Genomic DNA, 18,624 nt, shown 5'->3' on the forward strand with positions numbered 1-18,624 from the left:
TTCTCCTTGTATCAGAATGAAGAGATCCCCATACTAGTAAGATTTTTGGAAAAATTTTGTATAAAGTAGACTTTGAAATAGTTTTTGAAGAGCAAATTTTTAAAAAACATTTTGCTTCTGGAGAATTAAGTTCTAAAAACTGATGTTAATTTCAGTCTTACGTCAAGAGCGAAATGGATTAATACAACAGTATCAGGTGAAAAGTAAAATCTCTCACTTAAATGTTTTTAATGACAATAATGACTTAAGACTCGATTAGAAAGCTGGGAAAGAGTATTAAACTCCCATCCTGCAGTTTTCATAAGAAATGAAACTTTTCCATGGAGAATACAGTCTCCTTTAAAACAGGTTCAGAGCAGGGCAACATGTCAGGAAATGATTTGAACTTGATTAAAATTTCTGTTCACGTATTCAGTCAGCTCCTTATCTTGATTTTTCGAGTAGAAGAAAAATGAAAATTTTAAGTCTTAGTAGAACATTATGGAAATGTCAATATATTAAGTAAACATTAAAAAATCAAACTGAAGCTACAAATCAGTAAGTGACAATTAAGAAGCTTCCAGATTTGAGGCAAATAAATGCACTGAATGATCAGACTTAAAAGTGCCCTTGTAAGGGGCTGTCTTTGGTTTCTGTGTCTTTTCAAATGCAATTTTCCCAGGAATATAAGTACTGGTTCTGATTCACAAAGTGAATTTTATCTTTCAGTTTCCTCTGAATTTAAATTAGAAGGGCTCTATTGTGTTCTGATATGATTTTGTATTTCAAACATCAGAAACATTTTATATTGAGGTAGCTATGTTCATTCATGCAAGGTTTTTATTTATGTTCTCCAATTGTTTTGAACCGTATGGATGAAAATAAAATTTATAGAGCAAAACAAATATATAAAGATACTTTTGCATAGTAAATATGATGTCAGTATTTTAATAGAGTATAATGTTTATTTTTCCCCAATCCATTGATTTTTATTTGAGCTGTAATTATTCTCTGGGAATATTTTAAATGTAAGAAGGCTTTTATAATGCACAGGTATAGGATTTATTTTGATTTTGGTACTTTGTATAGTTAACATACTATCCCTCTGTATCTTCTCAAGTTCTTTTAAAAATATTCTTTATTATATAATTTTCATATTTTTAACATATTAGAGTTTTTTTTTTTAAACATACCTTGTCCTGATAACTTTGAGACTATCTTTCCAGATGGCACAAAGAGTGTTAGCATTGACTATTAGTAAGTTAGAAACAACAAAAAAATCACATTATTGTGGATTTGGATAATGTACCTCTTGTATTATGATAATCTAAAAAAAGACTCTTACTGATCAACTCTGTACTTCAAAAATTATCTCATCTGATTGAGATATCTCAGATTGCATGTTAACTTTCCAAATGTCTTTTAACAATTATATTATTATGTTAATTTTGATAATTATTAGAAAATTTTAAAAAATTTGTTGAGATGCAAAGAAAAATACTGAAGTCTACCCACAGTTCCATTGCTCTGCAGTAGGCTTACACATATGTAACTGAACAGTTCTTAAAAGGACAATCCTCAAAGCATGCCTTATAGTCCAGCCTCATTAAGTACCATTAGATGTTTAACCATTCTTCAAGCGTATTTTGATAATCTCAGTGTGAATGACTAGGTGGATGCAGGAGAAATATTCCAAAAGTACGAAAAGAGAAGGAGGAAAACTTGTAAGCTTAGATGAGGCATTTAGTTGTGATTCAGAGAACTTGTGCCCTATGTCTAGATGGCCAGCGTACAGTTGGGAACACTACCAAGGATTACAGAAGGCAGAGGACGTTCTCTCCCAGTGTCCAAATACTTATATGTCATCACACTGCCTTTAATCAGGTTATACCTAAAGGCATTCACTTGCTCCTTGCTTTTGGGGAGGAGCTGGGCAGTTTGTGCATCTGCAATGTGTTGGGTTCTGCAGCAGTCTTCTTATGCACTTGATGTCTACTATTACAAAATCAAGGTCAGCATATACAACTCTTTAATTAAATAATATTGCTTGAATAATATCCACCAGCTGCAGTATGTATCATACAGTACTGTGGAAAAAAAAATCTGTCTAAAGTTGTTTATCTCTACTTTGTCTCACAAATGTTGAAGGTTAAAACTCTCTAGCAACTCTCTGAAAATGGACCCCTTTTTCTGCTGACTGTATTATCAGGATTTGTTGTTGTTTGAGAATAAAATGATACACCCTTAATGACCATTAATCTATTAATAACACTGAAAATTCCTAGTGAAAAACAAAGAGACAAATGAGTTATGTTTATTTATTTTGATTGCCTGCTGTTTCTGTTTTTCTCCTGTGGTTTAGAATATATAAACAGATGAAAACCCCCCACGAAAAAGAAAAACAGACCAAAACTCTAAGGGTCTACATGTCTTTAGTCCTTCTGCTTCATTTTTTCTCCTGTATTTCTCAGAATCTGGTTTAGGTTTGTTTCGATATTGAAACAAGTGTCACATAAAAATATTAGCAGCTGGCTCCAGGAATCATCTGGAGGGGGTGCAGTGTGTGCTGTTATGCATCCTGTTGTGGAACTTCCGTGGAAATACTGTGCCTGTTACGATTAAAGAACTGCTCATTAGCAGTCCTTCAAAAGAACAGAAACATTGGAATATAACTGTGCAATTTTGTTTCCTGTTAGAAAGCAGAAGATGAGGATACTGTTCTCACGCCTGATGGCACCCGGGAATTTCTGACGTTTGAAGTTCCGCTGAATGATTCAGGATCTGCTGGTCTTGGCGTCAGTGTCAAAGGTAACCGGTCGAAAGAGAACCACGCAGATTTGGGAATCTTCGTCAAGTCCATTATCAATGGAGGAGCAGCATCGAAAGTAAGCCAATGTCAGTCTTATCAAGCTTATGCGCACTCACAAAAGTGTTTAATTTATAGCCCTATTCCTTGGAAACATTTAAGTGGTTGGGGTGAAATCATTCCTCTTCTCTATATATGTTCGTTTCTGTGGCCTGTGAAGTAAACCGATAAAAAACAGATTAACAGGAGAAAAAGTTTACAAATTTTACTGATGGTAAAATTTCCAATTTTATGTGTATGGGACTCCCCAGGAAGAAGTGAAAACCTAAGGAAGCGTTAGATTTAGAAGCTTGTATACCATTTTAGCTTCCATTTTATACCATTTGGGCTTCCTAGTGGCTCAGAGGTTAAAGCATCTGCCCGCAATGCGGGAGACCTGGATTCGATCCCTGGGTTGGGAAGATCCCCTGGAGAAGGAAATGGCAACCCTCTCCAGTATTCTTGCCTGGAGAATCCCATGGGTGGAGGAGCCTGGTGGGCTACAGTCCACGGGGTCGCAAAGAGTCGGACACGACTGAGCGACTTCACTCACTCACTCTCATACCATTTTAGCAAATGATGGTAAGTTTTAGAGTAGGGATTAGACGAAGAAAGACGGTTTGGGCTTCCAGCGGCAGTCAGTTGTGGGATGGTAAACCTCTGAAGGGAACCCCTGGAAGAAAAGTCTCCTTTTATAGGTTTGTTTCTGAAGACTCATCGCAGTAAGTCTCTGTCTCTGTGTGAGGGTCGCCCTCCACTTCCAGGTGAGAGAGAAGAGACCTGGCATCTTCACAGCAAGGACCTTCTTCCCTGGGTTCAGCCAGAGGCAGCGAGGATAGAGCCCTTTCTCTGTGTCTGACATTTCTCACTTGCCTTCCGCTGAGAATAATCCTTATGCCAAAGTGGTGTGTTTTGGGGTGGCGTATTCTGATCCCCTGTAACACTTAAATGTTTTCTGGCTTTTTGCCTAATAACCTAAACAGGATCAAACAACTGGTGAAATCTCAGTGATGTGCCATTTGGGGATGAAAGTCTTATCTTCAGCTCCTCATTTTTGATCTCCGAGTTCACAGCCCAGGTTCATGCTAGTGAAATGAAGATTATCTTTGCAGAGACTTAGCTCAGGTTCTGGCACAGACCTGCCTGACGGGAAAGGTTAATCCCTCCCTCTTCTCTCCCTTCAGCTTCTCGTGGGTCACTTCTGTTTCCCAGAGGAGAGAAAATGTCCTGGCTGTCTGTTGAGGGGGGTGCTGCTCTTCTCTGCAATTGTCTAATAGCCTGGAGCTTTTGCATGTCTTGGGTTGTAAATAACCTCTCTGGGTGTCTGTGGAAGCAGGAAAGTAATCACTTTGTGTCCTTTGAATTAGTATGCTATTTTGGTAAACAGATTATGATAATGACTTGATTTACAAATGTATAAATGATTGAAGTAGACACAGGCTGCAAGGGCTGCTCACACATTATTATGCTAGTGTTCAATTGGGCATAATCCATTAGTATTAAAGCCCCCCCCCACTTTTTTTTTTTTTTTTTTGCCTTTTTGCTTTGTTTTCATTTTATTTTTTTAACGAAGGGGAAAGCAGCTTCTTTTATCACAGACTGTTTAATGGCACTTATTTTTACCTGCTCCCTTCCCAGGATGGGAGGCTTCGGGTGAATGATCAACTGATAGCAGTGAATGGAGAATCCCTGTTGGGCAAGACAAACCAGGATGCCATGGAAACCCTCCGGAGGTCCATGTCCACTGAAGGGAACAAGCGAGGAATGATCCAGCTCATTGTGGCGAGGAGAATAAGCAAATGCACTGAGGTAAAGGATGAGAAAGACAAAAGGCATCTGAAATGGCCGTAGTACCAAGTTCTGTCCTAACACTGGACGAAGAATTACAGGTCCCTGGGCTTTACCGCAAGATTCTCAATTATCTCTGGTGGCTAGAGTTTATTTCATTGTCATTAGATTGTGATTTATTTTCTTCATTCTGTGATCAAAATATTCCTGAGCATGCTGTAATATTTCTATTGCCACCTCAACAGTTAATGCCGGGATCTGGAAGGCGCCTTTGTCTAGCAGGATTCACACCTTGAAAACAGAGCCCCACACTCCTGCTCAGAGTGCAGTTTCTCTGCTGTTCAGCAGTGTTGAACCAGGAGGGAGAAACATCAAAGCAACGATTGCTTGTTCCCTTGCTTATCTAGACTGGGTGCCTCTTGCAAAGTCCCTCAAGGGGGAGAGTCTGTTTCTCTTGTGACGTGGTCAGAAGTGGGAGCCTCCCTTCCCACGCCTGGCCTGCTTCATCCTTTACTATAGGGCTGGGCATTTTCCTCTGGAGAACCTGCTTTTCAGTGATATCTGCTACATGAAACCATGGTGGGTTCTGCACCTGTGCTGTGTCTAACCAGGTGTGAGTGGGAAGGTTTTCTTTCCTGAAGGACGTGAGTTTTTGTTTTCCCAGATAGCAAAAACATACCAAGTAGAAACATACTACTTATGTTTCAATAGCAGCGCATTTGAAAATTTAAAGGGAATTAAATATAGGTTTGTTAATAAATATTAGAACCTGAAAAAACAAACAATTTTTTAAAGACATTTTATGAAGTATGTGCCATCTATAGGAAAGAGGTGGGACCTGCTTGCTGAAAGTATTGTTTGTTGTTTTTCTCTTTACTGATGTTCAACTCTCCATACTTTTAAATCAGCTAAGAGAAAATGTTTAGCAAATCACACAGACTGGAAAGTATACCTAACCTGCTTAGGTGTTTTTCTTAATTTTAAAATCTGTGTTTAATATATAAAGAAAGCTTTTCAGGTCATGATGATGGCTCATCCAGTCAGTTAACACAACTGGATTTTGCAACATACCTTTGAGCTCAGGGGGTAGTTAGTGGAGAGGTGACCAATTTTTGAAAAATTATCGACCATAGACTTACTTTGACATTTTTATTTTCCAAATGAAGAATGACTTAATGTTAATTAACAAGTTAATTTCCACGACAGCAAGAGAAGAGTGTCACCTTAACTAGAAACCTCATAGTGGAAAACTATGAAAGTAAAACATTAGCTTTTTTATGATGAAGATAAATGCTGCTGCTAAGTCGCTTCAGTCGTGTCCAACTCTGTGCGAACTCATAGACGGCAGCCCACCAGGCTCTGCTGTCCCTGGGATTCTCTAGGCAAGAGCGCTGGAGTGGGTTGCCATTGCCTTCTCCAGTGCATGAAAGTGAAAAAAAGTGAAGTCGCTCAGTCGTGTCCGACTCTTAGTGACCCCATGGACCACAGCCTACCAGGCTCCTCCGTCCATGGGATTTTCCAGGCAAGAGTACTGGAGTGGGTTGCCATTGCCTTCTCCGATATAAATGCTAGGCTACTGGATTGATTTTCTTGAATGGTAATTTTTATTGGTTTCCAAATCATTCCCTGATGTTTTAAACATAAGTCCTGTAAAGAGCTATCTCCACAGTTTGTTCACAAGACACATTGTTCTTTATTAGGTCTTTTTCAAAAATGGAAGAATTTGATTTTCCCTAAGACTGTATTCATTAGACAGATGCTCACTGAGAAAATGTGTTAGGTCCCAGGGGTATAGTGGTGAATAAAAACCCTGGGGGACTTCCCTGGTGGTCCAGTGACTGAGACTCCAGTCTCCCAGCGCAGGGGGTCTGGGTTCGATTCCTGGTCAGGGAACTAGATCCTACGTGCCGCAACTAAGACCCAGTGCAAATAAAAAACAAACAGAACTGATGCAGGTTCCATCCCAGGATATTCTCCTGGACAGTATATCATATTGTTATCACCTTCTCAAAGTTTTCCTTCAGAGAAAAGCTTGAAATATTGCATGGGCACTTCGGCTGTAAGAAACAGACCCAGGGTCAGCATCCTGAATCTAGACATGCTTTCATCTGGTTCAGGTGATTCCCTCTTGTTCCCCAAACAAACCTGTAGTAGCCTGAAAATATTTTGATAAAGGCACTGATTTGATCCCCTGTCGCCCTGTAAGATACATGGAATTGAAATCCCACCACAATATCTTTGTGTCTCATTCACTTCTGCATATGAATTTATGTGAATGAAAATGATTTAAGTAAGGGAACAGCGGCAGTATGCAGTAATAGACTTTAATATTCAATATTCTTTATGGTATCACTTTCATACATTGCTGGTTATTACTATTTCTTAGGATAGAGTAAGCTTATAAAGCAATTAGATAAAAAAAAATCTTATCACGAGTGCTGTGTTCTCTTTGTAATACCAGTGAAAAGCCTTTTGTACTGACAGGATTTAACTAAAGAATTATATGAAGACAGAAGAGCTCATTTCAGCTTCCCATAAGTCTTAAGACATGATTTTGCTGGTGTTGTACTTATATTATATATTACCTTTGGAGAAACATCTCCGTGAATTACTGAGAGGGTTTGTGTAAATTATGTTACCGTAAATATTGATGTAACCAGAGTATGTCTTGTCATGCATGAACCTCAACCCAGAATAATGTGCTAAGTTCCCTCCTTCTGGGTCTATCCATCAGCTGTGTAGTCCGGCCTTGGACAGTATCACAGAACTTTATTTCACTGACTCATCTTTAAATCAAGGGTTTGCATACTTAATTTCAAGCTAGAGAAGATGAAAATTTGCAAAAAGCTCATCTTTTGTGCTTTGGCACATCTTTCCTTGCCCTCTCTTATATGTGGGAAGTGCTGTGTGCTATCTCAATATGTTTTCTTTACAAATTAGCAACTCTGCGGAATTCCCTGGAAGTCCTGTGATTAAGATTTGGGGCTTCCAAAGCAGGCGGTGCAGGTTTGATCCCTGGTCAGGGAACTAAGATCTCACGTTCTGTGTGGTATGGCCAAAGATTTAAAAAAAAAAAAGGAAAAAGTCGGCAACTCGTGGCGCTAGGTACATCTTCCCCTGCACTTCTCTGTTCTTTGTTTCTGTACAGCACATTCGAGATATTTTCTAGAAGATGTTCTTCCGTCTCTCCCTCTTGACTTCTCAGGAGTCTGTGAACGCTGCCTTGTTCTTGAATCCTTTCCTGTCCGTTCTCTCCGTTTTTCTCCTACTTCAGTCTGGCCCTTCTGTCTCCTCTGAGGTTGCACTCTTCTGCCTATGCCTTTATTGGTTAGTAGTCTTCAGGGCGTTTCCTAGGCTGTGCCTTCTGCACACGCTCCCCGGGAGACCTTTGTTCCCTGGTGTTCGGGTACTGTGTTCGCTGTGATGAATCCTGTGATCGTGTTACCATCTCAGGGCCCTATTCTAGTTCCAGACCCCCTCTCCACTGGAGACGTCTACTGGTGCGTCTCTGAGGCACCTCTGCTTTTTCCTCCTTGAGTTCCTCCTCGAGCTCTTCATCTCCCTTTGTCCTTCCCCGAAGAAACAGCTCTACTCTTTCTTCAATTGAAGCTGGGGATCTGGGGTGACCCTGACCTCTCAGATGCCTTTCTTGTCTCTGTCACCTCCTCCTCTGGAATCTCTCCTCCCTGACTCTCCTCCATCCCCTGCAGTTGCCCAGTCACCTAGCAGGCCTCTGTGCTGCCGCTCCCTGAAGGATCTCCTCCTCAACCCATTTTGTTTACACTGCAGTAAAGCCCGTCTTCCCACAGAGCAAGCTGCTCCTGTTCTATGTATCAAAAACTGTAAAATACTTTGGGATGAATTGAACAATGCAGATAGTCTCTGTACTCATAATTCTATAAAACATTGCTGAAGAATTAAGTTAGATTGAAATTAGTGGAGTGATACATGATTAGCAGATTCAGTATCATTGAAGTATCAGTTCTCTCAACTTGGCCTATAGATTTAATAAGCTCTTGTTAATCATCCCAGCAGGCATTTTTATAGCAATGAATAAGCTGATATCAATTGGGATTATTAATTTTTCATACCGTTACTAATATTATTATTATTATCAACATTATTTAATTTATACGGAAATCTAGAACTGGGAAAACTAGGATGAAAATATCATTGGTTGCTTTTGAGCAAGTTGGGATTGAGTGGGAAATAATAGGGAGGAATTTACTAAGGTAATGGGAATGCCCTTTATCCAAAGAGAGGTGTATGTTACATGGATTTGTCAATTTGTCAAAACTTACTGAACTGACCAAGGACTACTTTAAAATGAATTCTCTCTCGCAGTTTAATCCTCTTAGAATTAGAAAGCTATATTAGAATAGGAAGGAGCCTAAGGTATCATTTATGATTCTCTTTATGTGTGAAGAAATAAACACAGGGAGGTCAAATGATGTGCTTAATGCCAGCAAGTAATTTAAGAAACCGAGAAGCAAGGTGTCCATCCCTCTTAGGCGCACGAGAGGGTCTGATGGCGTGTGTGTTGTTTGGGCAGTTGATGCTCTGGCTATGTTGGGAAGTGTGGACAGTAACCCTGAGTCAGGGAGGCCATCTGTTCTGCGTCTGCCACGTCCAGGCTTGCTTTACCCTCTGGTCCTTGCTCTCGACCACATGGAGACGTGACGGTCGTTAGCAATGGTTCTTCATAAAAGCAGAACCCGGAACTGTGCCCTGAAACTCTGGTCACTCTTTTCCAAAGTTAAACCCCATCTTTTTATCCATCGTTTTGTGTTAACTTGTCCTTTGGATATTAGTATTGAGTTGTCCAAGAAGTTCGTTTGGGTTTTCCCTTTAAGAGGCATGGAGAACCTGAACGAACTTTTTGACCAAACCAGTATTTTCTACAGTGTGTGATTTTTTTATCTCAATCAACTTTCTTTTACTTCCAGTGTTGTGCAGTGTCCTCAGCTTTAAGGGCCTGCTTCCACATGGCCTATATGTATGATCTCTCTAAACCATTTTAAGGAAACTCTGAGTCATTCACTCAGAAATGAATTTATTCATCCAATTATTCACCCAGTGCCTGCTCTGTGCCAGGAATTGGGGATAAAACAGAATAAGCTTATAAAGACTGAAATATCAGATAATGAGATTGTGCCAATTACTAACTCGGACCCAGATTTAGGCTTGCTGAAGGGGATTAGGGCAGTATCTGTGCCAGCTTTTCACTGTTTATAGTTGAGATGGTGGGATACATTCTCTTTATGGGAAAGACATGATTTGACCTGCTAATGCACACTTACAACAACATGAGATTTTACAAAGCCCTATAGATATTGTATTCATTTTTAAAAAGGAACCAATCTTTCACCTTTTCCCAGGAAGAGTAGGCCAAGTGTATAATATAAAGCATATTCATTGGACAGTATCCAGCTTTTTGTTATTAAATAGCACTTATTATTTCCTGATTATAAAAGCCACATATGATCATTTGAATATGTTTTGAAGAGAATGCTGTATTTCCATTGTTTTTAGGTATGGAGTAATTCCCAATGTTTATGCCTTCGTAAATGAAGTTCTGATATTATTGATTGGCATGAATCTTTGTTATTCACTTAGCTTCTTACTTTGTGAGGATAGCAACTGGAAAATGAAATAAATGGACTGGTCAAAGAGTATAGGCTATTTCTTGGCCCGTGACGTGCACTTGCACATTCCTTTGGGAAAAGACTGTATCGCTTCATGCTGACCTCCAGTATAGGTTATCTTGTTGCAGCCTAGAGCTGAATTCTCTTTAATGGGTGAAAAGGCATTCCTATTTTCCTAGCACTGGAGTTGATGGGGTCCCAAACTTCTGCTCCTACTTGGGACTGAATTGTGTTGCATGGAAGAACATTTTTTTTGCAGCTGAAAAGACAAAGTGAAAATTGCAGTCCTTTTATTTTGGTGTCCTCTTGGAATTAAGCTTAATTTGATAAGAGTTTCATATAAGGAAAATATATGGTCTGCCTGGGAGCAAACCATATTGCAGGAAGGCCACCCACTCTTCTAGGACCACCTTCCTTGGAGCGGCCACTCCCACACTCCAATGTCATACACTCTTCTTTCTCAAACTCTTTGCTTGCAACAACAGAAAGAATCATCAAAAGATTTAAAACAAAACTCTGTACTCCAGTCCTTTTTTTTTTTTTAAGAAATTAAAAGGCATTGTATCTTCTGTTAAATATTTATGTAGGAGGCCATTGATGTCTTCATTTAAATCTGTCTTTTGAGATGCAAATTAGACACAGTTAGGGAGGTGGGGAGGTGCAGATGCTTTCCCAGGAAAGTGCTCAAGTATGACTTTCCTAATGAATAGGCATCTTATTGTTTTTCTCTGGAAAGCCTGCATGTACTATTCTTTAAATGGAATTTTTACTTGACTTTATAAAATTCTAAAATAGCCTCTCGGGATATTTAGGGGTTTCTCATAAAGGTGCTTTATAAAGAGTTTATTATCTAAAAAATTTGCAGTTATGTAGTTCAATTAAATGTATTTGTTAAGCAAACTCACGGATGTGTTGTCTGTCTTATGATAAAATAAATTATTGTGTAGGATGCAGATTTTGCACGTTGAGACGTATAGCAAGTCTCTTTAATATTGTGCTCATTAAAAATACTCATGCATGTCTATTTTTAAAGATATCAGGTATTTGTTGTGTTTATTTTTGTTTTTACTTCCCCAGAGTCCCTTGGAATTATGGCATCATGTCCTTTCAGAAAATATTTTTTTATTTTTTTTATATCCAAGACCTTGAGTATTTAATTTTCTTTTCAGTAAAGCTGTCGGTTGTAATCTGCAATTAAAAAAAAGAAACTAATAAAACAAATCCTCATTTCACAATTTAAACCTTATTGAGTCTAATTCACCAGCACTGCACGTTTATTATTCTCCTGCAGTTTGACGTGCCTCCAGTTGTAATTGTGTTGACCCTTCAATGCATTAAATCTCCCCAGTGCTTATCAAACTGGGCGAGATAAGTCTACAATTCAGAACTTCATTAAATATCTCATTTATATTAAACAGATGATAGCTTCTAACAGAAATAAGAATTTGTTCCAATGGAGAAGCCACAGTTGTGGTTTCCTCCGTGTTGGATCGTGCACCGTTCGCTTTGCTGTGCTGGAGCCCCTGCCTCCATGCCGCCCCCACTACCCAAGTCCTCCCTGCCTCTGGCTGTAGGTAGGCCTTTGCCAAAGCATCAGGTGATGTTAACGTTGGAGCCCCCATTGGGAGGATTTGTATTTATATGTTCTGTTCCCTATTGTTTCATGGCCTTACTAGCATAGATTTCTCTCTCCTATTATTTTTATGAAGTTCATAACTTATAAGGCACAACTGTTATGCCACTCACTATTTTAATTCTTGGTGATGGGAATCAACCTATATGGTCCACTTATCTAGCAGATTGTATGTTTGTAAATAGGCATCTTTGCCTGCTTCATTAGAATACTTACTCTTTACTTCTGTATTGTCAATATCCTAAATAGCTTTTTTTTGTTGTTGTTGTTTTTTAAGTCTTTATTGAATTTGTGACAGTATTACTTCCGTTTTATGTTTTGGCTTTTTTTGGCCACGAGGCATGTGGGATCTTAGTTCCCTGACCAGGAATTGAACCCACACCTCCTGCATTGGAAGGCAAAATCTTAACCACTGGGCCACCAGGAGGTCCCTATCCTATGGTTTATTTTCTCTCATACTTAGGATTACAATGAGAGAATAGAATTTGTTTCTAATTTCAGCAGAAAAAAACGGAGGCTCAGTGTGTTGTTGAAGACACCTGAGCTAACAAGTGGCCTTTAGGTCTTAGATTGTAGGTGGTCATACTCCCCTGCACACACACCATGGTGTGCTAATGGTTAGTTGTATTTACACACTCTAAATGTAAAAAGCAGAGTTAAATTTCAGCTTCCATTCTGATAATGATAAAGCATGTGTTGCACAGGGCAGCATGTCATAAAAAAGTTCTGAATTAAACCATAGCTTAAATTGACTTCAACAGATACTTAACCGTCAAACTGAAAAAATAAGCAACACGATAAGTTTGGAAAAAAGCCTTTAATATACATATTTTTCCTCCAGTGCTTGAAATCTGACAGAACTTCATGGGAGGCACAGTGTAAAGTGGCACAGAAAGTTGGTCATTAGGCAGAGCTGTCATCACAAATTATTTTGGTACAGGGTGAAAAGTTCTAGTTCATTTGGTACTCAGTTGGATGCAGGCCTTGGGCAAGTTGTTATAATTCCCCCATGCTGCTCCTGGGCCTCCACTTCTGACTTTGCCTTTCTCCATCTTTCTCTGCAGCTGAAGTCACCTGGGAGCCCCTCTGGACCCGAGCTGCCCATTGAAACAGTGTTGGATGATAGAGAACGAAGGATTTCCCACTCCCTCTACAGCGGGCTCGAGGGTCTTGATGAATCACCCACAAGAAATGCTGCGCTCAGTAGGATAATGGGTGAGTCAGGTATAACCCTGTTGGTCCCATCTTATGTTTATGCTTTTACTGGTTCACGGAGAGGTTATTAATGTAATATTAATGTAAAGGAGTCCCATGTTTTCAAGGGGAAAAGGAACATGTTTGTTATAATTATTCAGGAAGTGTTAATGCTGAAAGAGGCAATCAATACATTGATTTTGTTAAGTGAGGTTTAGATCCTATAACACGTGGAAAAGGAGAAAAAGAAGGGGATCACACAGAAGTGCTTTCCAGTGATCAAGATATTCTTAGTGTGTCTGAGATGTTAAATGAAGCTGTGTTTTTTTTTTAATCAAAATTTAGAGGTTTATGGCATGATTTCAAAGTCATATTTTTATAATAGCACTGTTTACAGGGAAAGGAAAAATATGTAAATATGTGTATATGAAATATTCACATTTTGTGGTTGTTATGGACTAACGTGTTACCCTGTTTTAATTGCATCTCAACTTTTTCAAAGGCTTCATTTGAAAATCCTGAAACCAGTGTTTTGCGTCCTTTGTTTGCATTCAGCACCATTCTGTCTGTGTGGCCCCCAGTGGGTAATGAGGTTATTAGCACTTTCTCTGCAGCCGTTCAGCTCTCTGCTAACAGATCTGGTTAATAAAGACTTGCTCTGCCACCAGAGTGGTTGGATTTACTGAGTTGCTCATCTTGGGATTAGCTTGTGAGAGTTGTCAAATTTAAAATGTAAGATGCTGTTTTGATTAAAATAGCACATGACCTAAAATGCTTTGATTGGTGGTGTGTTTTGCAAGCCTCTAATCTGAAGTACAAGCCTAAATTTAACTCCATTCTCAGCACATTTAATGGAGATTGAATACAGTCCATGTCTCCATTAGGAAGCTTCACTGGGACAGGAATTTGTTTCCTTCATCAGTGTATGTTTATGGAAAGCCTGCTGTTGGCAAGACACTGTATTTACTTTTGCTGTAGATGCAAAGAGGAGTGAGAAACAGTCTGCCTTCAAAGAACTTTCTACCAGACATGATCAGAAAAATATGTGAACATGACTAGTAGAATTTTCTGTTGTTCTTCCTCTAATCCTTCTAGCTTTCTTATTTGGATATAGTGCTAAATTCCCCATTTCTAATTTTATTACACGTAGAATAAAGACATGCCAGCTCTCTGGTTTAATTTTGTCACCATTTTTGTTTGATCGTCTTGGTGGAGTGTGAGCAGGGGAAGAATGCTGAAGGTACTGCACACCTGTCAGATGACAGGCGTTGCACATGGTGCGTTAGATTAACCTTCATTTGTTAATAGTCACTCTCCTCACTGCTGTGAGGTTTCCCCTGCTTTTCCAGTTTTGGTGTGTCACTTGATCTTCATTAAGCGCTTTTTTTACTGTTGAAAATTCAGACCTCTTAAGAGAGAAAGAGAGTATATGTGTCCCTGGATCTGTATGCATACAAAGTGATTCGCTGTAATTTCCCCTCTATTATAGGAACATAGGACTTGCCATACTGAATCAGACCATTGGTCCACCAGTTCCTGTAACCTGCATCCTGCCTCCAATCCCTGATGCTTCAGAGGAAGGCGAAAAACTAAACCTAAAACACAAACCAAAAGCCCCCAGTTCACCTAGTGACCTTTGGAAATGCTGTATATATGGGCTGAGGATTCCTTCTTTTTCTTCCGTCTCGTGCCCTGCCTTTGTTAGTAACGACCTCATTAGCCCTAAGTTTGCTTTAGAGTTGGCATTGTTTTCCTTTCCCTCTGCTGGAGATGTAATGGACTTTAAAATTCCAGATGCTTCTGCTGGGGTAGTAGCCTCCCTTTCAGCTCTGTGCTTTGTAATGTACTGTGGGCTCTGTTTTGGGCTGGGGGTGACAGACTGCTTTTATGGTAGGCCAAACTGATATTGTATGATTTGGATATTTTAAGACATTTTTTTACAAGTTAGTTGTACTAGAAACTAGGAGTCTCATATATTTTACTCTGAGAAATGTATGTGCTGAATTTGAGTTTTTATCTTGAGTTTTAAAATTTTGAGAATTCTTTAGTCTTTGTCAGTCCCTGTTTCAGCATCATTGACCCTAAGAAACAAGCAGTATTCATAATGTCACTTCCCACTTAAGAGTTAGGAATCTTGCAAAAGATAGTGTTTTACAAAAAGATACCAAAGCAAGGTACCAAATATAAGAAATTAAAGCACTGAATTTCAGTTAAGCTAAACCCGGTAGCACCATCATATACTAATGGGCGCAGCATTTGGGTGCATGAGAATTTCTCAGACTGATCTTGTTTGGGTTGTCTTCTATCCGTTTTACCCCTGTTTGGACACCAGTGGAGGTGGTGGTTTCTGCTTCATGATCTGCTATGATTCAGACAGAACTTTGTATTGAAATTCCAGATGACTACATTAAGAAATGATTAATTTCATGTGGACAGGGTATACTTTCACATAGAATATTCCTCCTGTGGAACTCTAGGTCCAAAAGGAGCTTTGAAGCTGACTCATTTCTATGGGAACATATCTCAGGAGAGAAGCTTCCAAACAATAGACCAAAAAAGGGAGAGATTCTAGAGTTGGGAACATGTCAGATGTCACCAGCCACACTTTCCCACTTAACAAATAAAAGAGCTAAGCCCCAAGATCCCATGATGATTTTAGTTTTATTTTGTTCTTGGCTATTTCCTCTTTCTAAAAATAGCCCTCTCTGGGGATTTGTGGGATCACACAGTAAGTATTAGTGACATTTAACCTTTATTAACATCCATTTTTAAGTATCCACATTTTCAAGCAACTGGCATTACACAGTATGCAGAATCTTCCGTCCTGGCCAACACAGTGATTTAAATCAAATAAGTTGTTTCAGAGGAAACCACCTTACAAACCATGTGCCCCCACCTACTTAACATCTGTGCAGGGGAATTTTGGACTAAAGAAATTAAGTGACAGGTCTGAAGCCCCAGAATTCCGTGTTCCTGAACCAAAATTATGATGTATATTTTTCTGAGTCATGAATCCCGTGTTATTGGAACCTGATTCATCTCCTTAGCTTTTGGTGAGTTCAGCCAGACTTGCAAACAAAGGCAGGAGTTCTCCAGGTATCTTCGGTATTGGCTGACTCTCCACTATCATGGATTTTCAAGGAGTGATCTTGGACACTCATCAAAGAGAAATCTGTATGGAGTCTATGTAGGATTTCTTCCTTTTAAAAGCCTTAAAAGTATTTTACAAATCCTTGGCTATCTTAACTACTACTACTAACAATAGCAGTAATAGGTGCAGCTAATTTCACCAGCATGTGTGCTTCATAGGACACCATCACATTTGGGAGCATGGAGCCTTAACATGTTTTCCAACATTTTTTATCTGAAGAATTTTTCTGTTTAAAGCACAATTGAAATCTGTTGACTCCATTTTCAAATGTAATTCAGTAGTTTTTATATTCATATACTTGTAGTGAGTTTAAAAAAAATTTTGTTCAGAGTAGTTTGAACTTGTTAGAAATTAAACGTAGAGAAATGGAACATTAATGTTTTTTATTGTGAGTCAAATCACTGGCAAAGTTTTCATTGGTTTCTAGTGTCATGCATGGTGCTGCCTCCTATGTAAATACACCAATGAATAAATGTTTGGTAAAGTCATTCTGTATCGCATTGTTTTACTCTGCTACAGTTTAAATCTTAGCTTGTTTTTTAACTAGTTGTGGGAAGAGGAAAGTTCATTCACTGAAAACCAGATCATAGGCTTCTGAAGTCAGCCCTCAAAGGGTTCACATTCAGGATGTGCCACGTACCTGCAGACTAGGTGAAGTTTGGTAGAATATGTAGTTTGGCAACTTATTTATTACCCCCAATATATTCCTGAAGTTGGATCCCAAAACAATATTCCTGACAAGTTTGTTATTGCTGCAAAGTGGAAAATTGATGGAGAAATATGTATTTTCAAGACTTTTGAAATATTAGCCTCCAGAATCGTGGGTGAGAGAATAAAAGCTGAGTCCTTGTTTTGCTGTTAATAGGGACAGTTTGTCCTTTTTATTTCGGTATAAAATTTTGGATCACTTAAGGATCAATATTTCTACTCAAAACAGTATGAAAAAGGACTGTCACATGCAGAACCATTCTGTATTTCATATTGCTTGCTAGACTGCCTCTCAATATATTGCATACAAGTTCTCATTTTTACGTTTAGAAATTAGTTTGCTATCATGACACCATAATAGTTTCTTCCAATAAATTTTGCCTGGGTGAGGACATGACATTTAATGCTGTGACATGTCAGTGGTGTGCTATTAGGGATAACTTGTGTTTTTTCATTGTCTACATGTTTTTTTTGTGGGGGAAGTATGTCTTGAGTAGGAAATATTTCTTTGGGTAATAGTGCTGCAATGTCCAACCTTATTTATGAATGATATTTTATTGAACAGATTTCTGTCTTTCTGTACTAATATCCTAAAACTGGAGTGGGCATAAATGAGTCATTTGAATTCAGGAAAAGGAAACAGTAAAGTATTAAATTCGACTCCCATTTTTTATTATGATCATTCATAAAAAGTTGCTCGTTTTTACAGTTTGTCAAAATGGATGTATTTCAAATCAGAATCGAGTATTTTTCTTGATAATTTGCTGAGGAGAGATTTCAGTGAACATATAGTATTTCTGTAATAGAGTAGTTGGTGCTAAGTAATGAATTCATTGGAAATTTCTAGCAATTGTGCTTTGGGTTGTCCTGAAAAACTCTCTATCAACTTTGTGTTTCTCCTTTGTTTAAATGTCTAGAACAATAGTATATATTTAAAATCCTTCAAGTCTATATGTATGCCATCCTCTAATTTCCAAAATGGTGTTAAAACAAAAATTATTATGTACACACTCTTATGAATGTTTAAAAATGAGATCTTAAGACAGATATTAAAGTGTCATGAACTGTCGTCACATTGCTGTTGTGCTGTTTTTAAAAGTAGTTTATCATAGAGGACGAGGACACCCTTTTAAAACAGTGATAGGATTTGGAAAGGGCAGCAGTCCTGCTTATTTGCATAAGAAGCAGGAGAGCTGATTTCACAGATGTGGATGTTGGACTTGCAATGAGCGTGTTTCCATCCTCCTGTGAGGTGAGAGGCAATGTGTCCATTTTCCTTGCTCTGTTGGAAGAGCCAGACCAGCGTGACCACATCACACTGTGATGAATGTATCTCTGAGGACAGCCTTTCTCAAGATATTCATGTGAACTGAAGCCTCGCCCATGAGTTCTTGCTCAGAGGAAATACGGCACAAGGTTTGGGGAGGAAGCCAGAAGAGCTGTAGGTATCTTGGGGCAGGAAGATGGCAGCATTTGGACCCCAGCTTTATCTATAATGATTCAGGCCCTTGAATTATAATTTTATCCTAAGAAAGATAAACACCTCTCATGCTGATCCATGAACTTGAGCCGATCTCCCTGAAAGAAACTGATCAATGTGGACAGTTCTGGGTCATTTCTTACCAAGAACACCATATCCTAATTGAATAAATCAGAATTCACAAGCTCCTGTGTCTTGGCC

General features: G+C 38.8%; 1 protein-coding gene across 21 annotated transcripts in view; it reads left to right on the forward strand.

Moving 5' to 3' along the window:
• The window catches only part of PARD3 (par-3 family cell polarity regulator), a 573,907-nt gene that overhangs the window by 346,374 nt on the left and 208,909 nt on the right, over nucleotides 1-18,624 (forward strand). For all 21 annotated transcript variants that reach the window (XM_018057066.1, XM_018057067.1, XM_018057053.1 and 18 more), the window contains 3 exons: nucleotides 2,676-2,864; nucleotides 4,463-4,633; nucleotides 12,955-13,105. In XM_018057066.1, the coding sequence (XP_017912555.1) occupies nucleotides 2,676-2,864; nucleotides 4,463-4,633; nucleotides 12,955-13,105 (511 nt within the window). The remainder of the gene's footprint in view (nucleotides 1-2,675; nucleotides 2,865-4,462; nucleotides 4,634-12,954; nucleotides 13,106-18,624) is intronic.

Source organism: Capra hircus, chromosome 13 (assembly GCF_001704415.2).
Source record: "Capra hircus breed San Clemente chromosome 13, ASM170441v1, whole genome shotgun sequence".
NCBI classification, from domain to species: domain Eukaryota; kingdom Metazoa; phylum Chordata; class Mammalia; order Artiodactyla; family Bovidae; genus Capra; species Capra hircus.